We start from the raw sequence: 13218 nt of genomic DNA on the forward strand, positions 1-13218 counted from the left end.
ATGAGGACCCGAGACACCGGCTGGAGCTGGTGTGCTCATCGCCATCGCTGGACAGATCGGGCTCAGGTAAGTAAAAGGGGGGCTCTGCGGGGGGGGTGCTGCAGCACAGGAGGTCTTTCACCTTAACGCATAGAATGCATTAAGGTGAAAAACCTTGAGGGTTTACATCCCCTTTCAATGCTTTAATAGAAACATTTACACCTAAAGTGGTTGTAAACCCTTACATATGTCCAGTGAAGTGACTGTTCTCAGGTGATACACAGAGATGAAACAAATCCTCCTACATAAATTGTACCTGTCTATCTGCAGTCTTCTCTTCTCTACATCTATTCAAAGTGCAGAATGTACACAGCTTTTATGAGTGCTCAGAAAAAAGGGGGCAGAAAGCTGAAGTAACACTCTGTAAAGCTCAGTGAGGAGAGCTCTGAGAGCTGATTGGAGGGAAGGGACACAGCCCCCCCTTCACACAGTACATGGGAACAGAGCTGAGGCTGTCAATCAGCTGGAGGTCCCTCACCTGTCACCATTTTTCTCTTGCTGTCCGGAAAACTTGTCACAAGTGATTAATGCTGATAGCAGAGAAAGGAGGCAGCAGACAGAAATGACACTTACTGCTCTGAATTCAGACACGTACACACTATAGAGGGATATGCTTTGTTCATATTTCATGAATGAGGTTTACAACCACTTGAAGTTTTGGCGCTTTCCAATAGTGCAGAGCAGAAAATGCAGGCAGCTCTGTGATGGAAACAGGCACCAAAAAAGTGTGTTTCAGCTATTCTTGTATTTGGTTTAGTGGAAACATGCAGCAAAATTCCCTGTTTATGGGAATGAGCCCTAAATGATTGTGTTACAGTGAAGCTTTTCTCTCACACAATTCCCTGAATTAAAATAAAAATAAGGCGCATGTCATTACCTGCAGCTTTAACCAAAATTATCTTCAAAACCGTGCCAGAATCCAAGAAGATCCAATGCCAATAAAACTTGCTGAAAGTCTTAATTTACATTGGCTTATGTACATTACATTCAGCCCTCTCCCACCCATTTAGGAAACTGCCAAGTCAGTTGTACTAAGCACTGTCACATGGCAGATGTGAATGGTTTCCCATACCCCAGGGAGTGGGTATTCTTTGATGGGCTTTGGTAGTGCGTAGAGCGAATTACAGCAGATTTGCTATTAAGCATAACAATCTCAAGTCTAGGGGTGGCAACTCTACACCTTTAGCTGCTTCTGGACCCACCCTATTAAAATAATCCTTCATAATCTTACACCAATGTATGTTTATCACCAGATAGTCATCAAAAAGATTTGTTGTAGCCCTCTGTCTAATTCAATTAATGAATTTTGCACCGTGTAAGATTTATTTTTTGCAGACCAAACAATGTAATGTCAAAATGATCATAGGGAAAAAGGAACACATGTAAAACAGCCTTGTATTCTGATATGATGACTTTTTTTTATTATAATACTGTTGTGTTTCTCTTTATATAGATGGCTTACATGGGTTATCTTATGCTCTTCAATTATATTGTATTGGTAAAAATGGACCGCTGGCCCTCAATGCAGGAGTGGATTGTTATTTCATACATCTTTACACTGGGAATAGAAAAAGTGAGAGAGGTAAAACACAGTGTAATTCCAAGCACAATTTTTTTTTTTTTTACAATCATGTGTTTCGTATTATTGCCAACACACATTATAATGTCTTCCATATTCTTTACATATCAAGTTATCATTACATTCAATGTTATTTGTAGGTGTTATTTTCTTTATAGTTCCACTTGAAGGTTATATTTATCTGTGACTTTGTCATAGGGGGCTGCATTGAGTGATGGTTTTCTTTTTAACATTCCAGCTTATGGCAAACTAATTTCTGAAATGTTCACATTGTAAGGGTTTGTTCACACCATACGTGAATGAAAACTGATGGGAACTGATGAGAAAACCACGCAGATTTCACTTTCAGATACATCAGTTTACATCAGTTGCACATCAGTTTTCATGTGCGTTTCAGTGAGCTTTCGTGCACTTTAACATCAGTTTACATTCACGTCAGTTATGTGCCCTGTTCACACCAATGTTGATGTCATGTCAGTTTTTTTTTTTCCCCATGCAGAAAACTGCATACATGTTGCAGATTCCTGCGAAGAAAAAATCGGCAGGTTTTGGTGTGAACAGGGCACATAGAGAACAATTGTTTTTGTTGTGCCATTGCAGAACGCGTGCAGAAAAACTGACTAATCTGCACCATCTTTTGAACAGGGTAAGGCTGGATTCACAGCTATGCATTTTTAGTGCTTTTTGCATTTTGCATATTTGCACTACAGAACATGTTCCATAGGAAACCATGTTAAATGAACTGTAGTGCAAATCTGCAAAATGCAAAAAGCACTAAAAATGCATAGGTGTGAATCCAGCCTCAAGGGTGTTTTTTAACAGTCATTTTACAGCAATGTGAAAGTTCTGCCTGAAAAATGTATGTGGAAGTTTGCAGACTGGCCACTAGAGGTCTCTAAAATCTCATGAATTGTGCTGTACTATTAGTTCCGCTATGAACCAATACAGCCTTAGTGTGATAATAAGGGAGTGATGATCAACAAGCATGAGTAAAAAAACTAATTTGCACAATACACTGAGGATTGTCTGAGTTATCTAGCTATGCGTTATAAAGCCAGACAAAGATCTAATATAGTTAAAATATTCGAGAGCGTATTTATCAAGTAATGAACGATCAACTGCCAATCAGAAGAGTTAGAGGTTATTTACATAATTATTAAGTACATTTACCATACATGCATGCACCAGATCTAGTTCAATCCAAAGCAATTCAATTATACGACAAGGTATCCGTAAGAAAAAAAAATACACATATAACGATGACAGTGCCAATCTGTGTTTAGACAGTCTCTTTTTGAAGATGGCAATGCTTTGAAGATGGCACTGATTTTTATCAATGATACCAGTTTAGGATTTGTTGCGCTATGTTAGTAATAGACTGGATTTCCTGCAAATACAGTTAAACAGGTTGAATACAGTGCCAATGCAGGCAAACCTAATTTGAATTTATAGATTTGACAAAAAATATGCCAATATTCCTGATTGGCATTATTTATAAAAGCGCTTGAAAAAAATAAATAAATAAAAGGAACATCCCTCGCATTCCCAGCACCGGTTAGAAAGTTAAGGGGAAAACACTGACTCTATGGCCCAAAGGTAAACTACTCTTTAAAAAAGACAAAGTGCAAAGATGAGACATGATCTCCAACAGTGATATAGGAGAACAACCAATCAAAGATCAGCCGATAAGTAACCTGACTACAGTAAACAGAAATCTGATTGGCTGCTACAGGTTAATGGACTGAACCTTGCACATGGCACTTGTCCTTACTTTAAAAAAATGCAGAATATGTTTAATTGTACACACCAAAAAAATTGACAAATCTGTCCAGAGTTGTATTTTTTTTATTTAGACAGCTGTATACAAGCCTTCTTAATAAGAAGCTAGTGTATTTGTAATGCCATTCCTTGTACATTAAGCCATATGTATTGTACTGCATCATGTGACTACAAGCAGCGGTTCCACTTTATGTGAGAAAGTTATTAAAGCTGTATGTATTTGGATTATATAAATCCCAGATTAACATGAATCAGTGGACTTTCTGACTCACTGCTTTGGAGGTTACCCAATTGATTTCTCTTGTTTAGAGTTGCTCTTTAATACGCATAAAAACACTAAGGAGTGCATTTATTTGTCCTGTGTTAAAAAAAAAAGGCAAGCACATTTTTGCTAGTAAATTGCAAAGAGAAAATATCAAATAATAATAATAATCATAAACATAATAATAACTAAATAAATACCTGTCATTTTAGTGTGTTAATTTTTGGCTTTTAAAATCTGTCCCTAAAAGCAGGAAAGCTGGGAATAGCTGTTGAGTAAAGAACATGGACGGATCTTGGGTCCCAAAGAGGAATGGTTGAGTGCTATGCACAAGGACTCTGTGCGTGGTGATCTATGTCAAAGCAAATTGGATTTTAAGAATAAAAATCATTAAGTGGAAAAATGAAAAGGGTTTATGACAGACAATTATTATTGTGCTCAGAGTCATTATTAATTTATACTCAAAAAGGAAAGTTGATTATTATCAGATATTACAATGAAGGCCCATACAATGGTCAGATGAATTCTGAATAGGCAGTTGACTTGCATGTGCAGCCCATAAATGACACATTCCAAAGGGTTGATTTAGTAAGGGCAAATAGACTGTGCACTCTGCAAGTGCAGTTGCTCCAGAGCTTAGTAAATGAGGTAAAGCTTCACTTTGGAAAGATTACCCAATCACATGCAAGGAAAATACAAAAAACAGCATTTCTGCTTGCACATGATTGGATGATGGAAGTCAACAGAGATTCTGTTCATTTACTAAGCTCTGGAGCAATGGCTCTTGTAGAGTGCAACTGCACTTTGCAAAGTGCACAGTCTATTGCCTTTAGTAAATCAACCCCCAAGTGTCAAATACACAGAAAAGATTTATTTTGCCATGTTAGCCTAATGACCTAATGAAAAGTGCATTCTTCTATATACTTTTTCAATTTCAGCAACTGTTGCCTTAAAGCGGCGCTCCACCCAAAAGGGCAAGCTCTACTTGTTTGTCCCCCCCCCCTCCGCTGCCACATTTGGCACCTTTTGTGGGGGAGCGGGTATCTGGTTTTGACAGGTACCTGCTCCCACTTGACTTAGCCGTGACAAAGTCACCTGGAAATTCTGCCCCCGCCGCTGGGCCAATCACAGTATTTGTAGCTGCTGACCTTTAATTTTTTATGAAGGAGCCTGGGGCTCCTCTTTAAAAGGTTTGTAAACCCGAAAAGCTATACTGTATCTCAGTGTGTTTGGCATCACGCCTCACTGTATAGAGTTTTCTTTAGCAAATCTTTTGTGTGTGCATCTGTTACAAAGTTTCCTACCTGAGATCCTGTCAGTAAGGCTCCATTAACATCTCACAATTTGCAAGGGCAGGCAGAATTGGTATGATTCTGCCCGCGATTCCAAAGCACGAGGTAATCGCGGCACAACATGCAGTGCATGTTTGGGTGCCATTATCCTGAGTTGGCCCTATGCGACACACAAAACCGCATACAAATCGCTCAGAGTCGCCTTTCAATTAATTCAGCTGTCAGCTGGGGGATTCCTGCTGATGGGGAATATAAACAAAGTAGCCAGGATTGTGTAAAAAAAATATATAATTGGCTCCCCAATATTCATACCAGACCCTTCAGGTATGGATTTTAGCGAGGACCCCACACAAAAAAAAGGCGTATGCTCCCCCCAATATTTATACCACACACATATGAATTTTAAGGGGGAACCATATGCAAAAATACAATAAAAAAGCATGAGGTCCCACCTAAAATCCACACCAGCTTCAAACAAACAGTTTGGCTGGCCAGGAAAGGAGGAGATGAGAATGCAGACCCCACCTCATGAATTATACCAAGCCACATGCCCTCAGCATTGAGGGGGAGATCCTTGTCCCTATGTTGATGAGGACAAGGGCCTCTTCCCCACAACCCTGATCTGGTGGTTGTGATGGTCTATGGGCACAGGGCATATCGGAATCCTGTGAAGTCACTGACCAAACATGTTTTAAGAGTATAGATACTTGAAAATCTGTGCCTCCCTGCACATTAAAGCGGAACTTCAGTCATTTTTTCATTTTTCCATCTATTAAATCTTCTGTCCTTGTTGTTTTAACTTTGGAGAATAAAACATTTTTTTTCTGCCAGTAAATACCTTATACAGCCCACTTCCTGTTTCTTGTCTGGAAAAATGCCTAGGCGTTTGACATCATGCACAGCTCTCTCTCTCTCACTCTTTTGAGAGTTTGCCAGGAAGTGAGGGGGTGAGTCATAAGAGGGACAATCAGAGCTGCAGAGCTGGAGGTGTGCCTCTGTGTGTCTGTGTAAATCCAGCAAATGAAAAGGCAGCAGCTTCAGCTGCCCACAGCTAAAATGGCTGCAGCCAGACTCAGTGGAGGGAGATTTCTGCAGCACATTTGCCAAGTAAAGAATCACAGTATATATAAAATAATATACTGGATATATATATATTGGAGGGAAGCTTCAGAATGGCAAAGATGTTTTTATTACAAATTATGTGAGCAGACTGCAGTTCCTCTTTAATTAAAGTGCTAAATAGCAAGTCAGTTATTATTAACTTAGTTAATGCAGCATGCACTTGTATACCAGTCAACTGGAAGTCTCATACTCCTCCAACAATAGCACAATGGCTAAATCAAGCTAAAGACATTAGAATGATGGAAGATCTGACAGGTTCAATCAAGGGCTCAAACAACAAATGTAGAACTACTTGGATCTACTGGCTGGAGTTCTTATGTACAGATGAATACAAACAGTTGTTTTCTGGGCAAGGACCTTTCGTCACCAAGTACATATTTAAAGTGCCAGAAGCGGAGCTTAAGTTCCATGCAATTATGTGTTTTCTGGCATTGGTGCCCTCCCTGTAGTAAGGGGAAGGACTTCCTTCCTTGTGGACTCCCCAACCCTTCTAAATCCCTATCTCTAAAGCCAGGTACACATGGGTTAAATATTGTCCGAAACCAGCCAGTACAGTAGAAACTGACCGACTTTCGGCCAGTCTGTACAACTGCCTGTCCAATGGAAGCCGATCTCACGACCATCTTCTATCGAATGAGCATTCTGGAGAACTAGCATCCAACCAGCACTGGCAGCCAATGACTGCCAGCGCTAATCACTGTGTTCTGGCAGGGGGGGCGCGGACCCCATGTCAGAATACAATAGCATAGCGGGGGGAGACTGCTGCACTAATAGCGCTCATGTTAGTACAGTGATCTGTCAGTTTTTTTTTCATTCAGCCTGCTGGGTTGAAAAAGGACTTACAGTGTATACCAGGCTTAAAGGGTAACTCCAATTTCATGGGGAAAAAAATAGAAAATAAAGAAAAAATAATATAGCATATACAATTGTGACACAAGTCATATTGTTATTGAATGCTATTAAAAAAATACCTTTCCTTTTCAATCTGCAGCTCTGTCATTTTCTGAAAATGCAATGCAGCTTGTCTACCTGAAGGTGTTCTGTACACAGAATGTGTACAAAACTCCCCCAGAAACATAATTTCCTGCTTGTATGATTGGCTCACTGATTTTCCCAGAAGTCTTCACTAAGATACAAGTCAGATTTCATGGATCCCCAGCAACAGAAATTTCATTTTTGGTGAGCTATTCCCAATAAGAAATCACGTCTAAAGGGATGCAGATCCAGCAGCTTTCCTCATTAGTGCCCTGCAGGTGCTGCAGCTAATTAATAATTATGAAACCATTCCCACGAAAGGTAGGAATCTGCAACAAAGTTTGTTAAAATCCTTGCAATGACATGGATCACCCAAAGGGCAATGTTTTTTCTCAACAAAAGAGTTATTCTTTAACTCTTCCTCTTTTCCCATAAGAGCACTGGCCCCACCTTTAATACCCAGTGGATACAGCCTCTTGAGAACAAATTTTACTTGTTATTACAGGGGTTGGGCTCACCCTTATCCCTACTCCTGTTTTATAATTAAAAGCTTGAATATTGGGTATTCTGTTTACATACAGTAAATTATCAATATCGACAAGAATGGTATTGCTACTGATAACAATAAGAATTTAGTGAGCAATTTGTTGTATTTTGCAATATATTTGCTTATAATGTATGTAGTATCTGCTTATGATGTATGTACACTGTATTCATGTTTCTGGTATCTAGATTCTGACAAAGTGATACTCTGAATTATTGTAAACTGAAATTGTTTTGATTGGTCCCATTTATGTTGCTCACTTTCTTTGAAGAAAAATAGAATGCATTAATAAAAATACAAGTGCTAAATAATTCCACCTTGGGTAATTCTGAAAGAAATGAACAGAATTATGACATTATATATGGTATGGTATGATATCCTGACAAGCTGAACCTGATGTTATAAATGACATTTTATTAGCGATCTTTCTCCTAAAATGCGTGTTTATAGATGGTGTTTATAAATTTCAAACAATATCGGACATAAAGTTCCTGTCATCCCAAGTATTGATTGTGGTCATGTGCTGTGTTTCCACACAGATCTTAATGTCTGAACCAGGGAAGTTGTTACAGAAGTTTAAGGTTTGGCTGCAGGAATATTGGAACGTGACAGATCTCATCTCTATCCTTCTCTTCTCTATTGGAATGATATTTCGCTTACAAGAGCAACCTTACAGCAGCTACGGGAGAGTGATATACTGTGTAAACATCATCTACTGGTATATACGCTTGCTTGATATTTTTGGTGTCAACAAGTATCTTGGACCATATGTTATGATGATTGGCAAAATGGTAAGTCAATTCTAAAGCATAATGTCAATGTGATCATTCAACTTGTGCTTTGGTTTAGAGAAAGGCTGCATTTGGAAAATGGAAATGATTGTGTGATTGGCTCATTGCTTTTCCCAAAAGTATATGCAGATGAAAGTCAGAATGAAGACATCCACTGTTATAGGCATTTTCATTCTTCTGATAAACTTTCTGTATGTCTAATATGGGATGCAAATGATGCTCCTTTTCATATAACAAAACCAAGATTCTCGGGTGATGATATGGAAGGCAGGCCCTACCACTCCCCCCAGACGTTTTTAGAAAGGACTTCCTGAACCAAGTATCAGTTTCTTCTGAACAGGGCAAGATACTACTTTGAATTCATATTTGGTTAAATCTTTGCTATATATACAATTCACTGGGATAAAATTATTGTTAAAGGGTAACATCACAAGTATGCCAAAACTGGAATTGTACAACATACTGCAGTAACAAAAATTACATTTCCAAAAGTGTTGATAAATGTAAAGTTATGCACTTGGGGGCTAAGAATATGCATGCATCACACATACTAAGGGGAATTCAACTGGGGGAATCAATGGTGGAGAAGGATTTGGGTGTTCTAGTAGATCATAAGCTTAATAATAGCATGCAATGCCAAGTTGCAGTTTCCAAAGCAAGCAAAATCCTTTCTTGTATTAAGAGAGGTATGGACTCCAGAGAGAGAGATATCATTTTGCCCCTGTACAAATTATTAGTAAGTCCTCATCTGGAATATGCAGTTCAGTTTTGGGTGCCAGTTCATAAAAAGTATATCAGGGAACTAGAGAAAGCGCAGAGAAGAACAACCAAACTGATAAGAGGCATGGAGAAACTCAGCTATGAGAATAGATTAGCTGAACTGAATTTATTCTCTCTTGATGATTAACATGTATAAATACATAAGTGGTCTACATAGTGAACTTTGTGGTGAGTTATTCACTTGGTCATAGCAGAGGACAAGGGGGCACTCTTTACGTCTGGAGGAAAAGAGATTTCATCTCCAAATATGGAAAGGCTTCTTCACAGTAAGAGCTATGAAAATGTGGAATAGACTCCCTCAAGAGGTGGTTCTGGCCAGCTCAGTAGATTGTTTTAAGAAAGGTCTAGATTATTTCTTAAATGTACATAATATAACTGGATACTAATATTTATAGGTAAAGTGGATCCAGGGAATATCTGTTTGCCTCTCAGGGGATCAGGAAGGAATTTTTCTCCTTGCTGGAGCAAATTGGATCATGCTTTATTGGGGGGTTTTTTGCCTTCATCTGGATCAACTGTGGGTATAGGATTGTATGTTTATATATATATATATATATATATATATATATATATATATATATATATATATATATATATATATATTTTTTTTTTTTTGTGCCATCTGTTGGTGGAACTAGATCAACCAGACTAACCATGTAACTATATACACAGCCTGTGTTCTGTCAAAATCAGCGACCCGTCAGATTAGGTAACGGAAGTGATGTTCCGTCACCTACGCATGCGTCCACCGCTACCAGGTTTGCTAATCTGAGAGAACACCTGCAGTCAGAAGAAGCGGCAGCGGACATCTTACTACACCCAGCTATGTCTTGAATTTCACAGTAATTTTAGCAATAAAGTTAGCGTATATAAATAAATATAGTACGTTAACATCTGTGATGCTGTTTGGATGTTACATTTTGAAAGAAGCTGGACACCAGCAGTAGGAAGGTGGCGGAGACTATGTTGGTACCCCCCGCACTGCTCAGCGCTAAACCTTTAGGCTTTCAAAATGTAACATCCAAACAGCATCACAGATGTCAGTACACTATACTTGTTTATATTATTATTTTTATACAGGGTTTATATAGCACCAGCAGTTTGCGCAGCACTTTACAACATGGGGGAAACAGTACAGTTACAATACATTTCAATACAGGAGGGATCAGAGGACCCTGCTCGTTAGAGCTTACAGTCTAAAAGGGAGGGTCAAGTGGAACAAAAGGGGGATGATCAGATGGAGAAAATTAAAATAAAGTTGTTAGGTGTGGGTAGAATAGGCTTCTCTGAAGAGGAGGGTTTTCAGGGATTGTCTAAAAGCTAATAGAGTAGGAGATAATCGGACAGATTGGGGTAAGGCGTTCCATAGGATTGGAGAGGCTCTGGGAAAGTCCTGGAGGCGAGCATGGGAGGAGGTGATGAGGGAGCTAGAGAGCAAGAGGTCTTGAGAAGAACGAAGAGAACAATTATTGGTATGTTGAGACTAGGTCAGTGATGTAGCTGGGGGCAGAGTTGTGGATGGCTTTGTAAGTAGTTGTTAGTATTTTGAATTTAATTTGTTGGGTGAGCGGAAGCCAGTGGAGGGATTGACAGAGAGGAGTAGCAGGCACAGAGCGATTGGTAAGGTGGATGAGTCTGGCAGCTGCATTCATGATGGATTGAAGGGGGGTAGACTATGTACAGGTAAGCCAATGAGGAGGGAGTTGCAGTAGTCGAGGCAAGAGATGACCAGGGAGTGAATTAAGAGCTTTGTTGTGTAATTGGTTAGAAAGGGGTGTATTTTGGAGATGTTGCGGAGGTTGAAGCGGAAAGATTTGGACAGTGATTGGATGTGGGGCTTAAAGGAGAGTTCAGAGTCCAGGATTACACCTAGGACCTTGGCATGTAGGGATGGGCTTATAGTTGTGCCATCTGTTTTGACAGAAAGATCAGGGGAAGAGGTACGAGGGGGAGGAAAAATGATAAGTTTGGTTTTAGATAGATTAAGTTTGAGGAAGTGGTGTGACATCCAGACTGATATATTGGATAGTAAATTATTGATACAAGAGGAGACTGAAAGAGTGAGCTGAGGGGTAGAGAAATAGATTTGAGTGTCATTAGCGTGGAGACGGTATTGGAAGCCATGGGAGGCTATCAGCTGACTCAGGGAGGAGGTGTAGATTGGAAATAGGGGAGGTCCAAGAACAGAACCTTGGGGGACCCCAACAGAGAAAGGAAGAGGAGAGGAGGAAGTAGAATTGTAAGTAACGCTAAAGGTGCGGTTGGATAAGTAGGAATAGAACCAGCGAAGAGTACAGACATGGAGACCAATAGCGTGGAGTTTGAGTTTGAGGTGGGGGTGGTCAACAGTATCAAAGGCAGCAGAGAGGTCCAGGAGTAGGAGTACAGAATAGTGTCCCTTGGTTTTGGCCGTTAGTAGATCGTTTGTTAGTTTTAGGAGAGCAGTTTCTGTGGAGTGTTGAGGACGAAATCCAGACTGAAGTGGATCAAGAAGGCTATTATCAGTCGGTTGTAGACCAGACGTTCAAGGAGTTCGGATAAAAAGGGGAGCAAGGAGATGGGGTGTAGGTTGGTAAGATTATATGCGTCCAGTGAGGGCTTTTTAAGTATGGGGCTGACAAGTGCATGTTTTAGAGAGTTAGGGAAGATGCCAGAAGAGAGGTAGAGATTGAAGATGTGGGTTAGAGGGTGTAGAATAGAGCCAGAGGGTGAACGTAGCATTTACCGGGTAACAGTTTCAGGTGGCAGGTGGTAAGATGGGCGTTAGCAAGTAGTTTAGCAACCTTGTCTCTAGTGGTGGGGTTGAAAGAGGGAAGTAATGATTGTACTTGTGGGCATAAGGCATAAAGCGTGGAGGGTATCTGGACAGTAGAGATCTCCTCGTGCATTGTATCAGTCTTCTGTTTGAAGTGATTGGCGATCTCCTGGACAGTGAGTGAGTTGGTGGGTGGAGGCAGTGGAGGACGAAGTAGTGAGTTTAAGGTAGAGAAGAGTTGACGGGAACTGGATGATAAGGAGGGCAGATTTATACTGGCTGAAATCTTTCTGGGACTTTGCCTTATGCCACAGGCGCTCAAGAGCACGGCTGTGTTTTTTCAGACTTCTAGTGTTATCTGTTTGCCAAGGTTGAAGGGGACGGGGCCTGATTCTGTGTGTAGTGAGGGGGGCCAGTGTGTCCAGTGAGGCTAGAAGTTAAGTGTAGACAGAAGTGGCTAGGTTGGTGCAGAACAGGGGTGTGATTTTGTCATAGAGGTGGTCAGTAGCAGAGTAGAGAGAAGAAGGGTTGAGATGGCAAAGGTTTCTACGGGTAACCAATAGGTAGTTGGAGGGAGAGGAGGTGGAGGTGGAGGAGAGGGAGAGAGTGAAACTAATAAGGTAGTGATCAGATAGAGGGTAAGGATGTAGAGGTATACTCTCACTTTATTGCTAAAATTACTGTGAAATTTAAGACTTAGCTGGGTCTACTAAGATGTCCCCTGCCTTTTCCTGACTGCAGGTGTTCTGTCAGATGAGCAAACCTGGTAGCGATGGAACACATGCGCAGCTGAGAAAATGTCACTTCCGTTAGCTAATCTGACAGGTCGCCAATTCTGACGGAACACCTCCCTTAGTTCATAATGTCTTGCGATGACTTTATAGGGCCTGTTGTATAAAAAGTACAATGTTTAAATGTAGCTTTTTTTTTTTTAGAACTGTAGTCACAATAGCCTAAAAAATAGATCCAATACCACACATTCTGCAATTTCCTTGTTGCCACAACTAAATGTTGGACATTTCCTACTAGACACCATAGATATTTCAAGCTCTGGTAAAAGCAGACAGAAACAACCTAGGTAACAATTACTACTGGTAAGGATGACTGTTATGCTGCTTACCATATTCAATTATTTGAACGATAGGGCTATGTTTTAACTGTAGATATTTCACCAATACTATATCTTTTTACATATAATATTTATATAGTACTTTTATTCGGCTAGTGGTAATCCAAATCTAGCCAAATTTATATCCCAGATAGCAGATTTTTAAGCCTTTGGGCAGGATAAAATTTTTCC

General features: G+C 40.0%; 1 protein-coding gene across 2 annotated transcripts in view; it reads left to right on the forward strand.

The window, feature by feature from the left end:
* Positions 1-13218, forward strand: part of TRPM3 (transient receptor potential cation channel subfamily M member 3) — a 579111-nt gene that overhangs the window by 507013 nt on the left and 58880 nt on the right. For both annotated transcript variants that reach the window (XM_073634544.1, XM_073634551.1), the window contains 2 exons: positions 1493-1621; positions 8132-8383. In XM_073634544.1, the coding sequence (XP_073490645.1) occupies positions 1493-1621; positions 8132-8383 (381 nt within the window). The remainder of the gene's footprint in view (positions 1-1492; positions 1622-8131; positions 8384-13218) is intronic.

Source organism: Aquarana catesbeiana, linkage group LG01 (genome assembly GCF_042186555.1).
Source record: "Aquarana catesbeiana isolate 2022-GZ linkage group LG01, ASM4218655v1, whole genome shotgun sequence".
Lineage (NCBI taxonomy): Eukaryota > Metazoa > Chordata > Amphibia > Anura > Ranidae > Aquarana > Aquarana catesbeiana.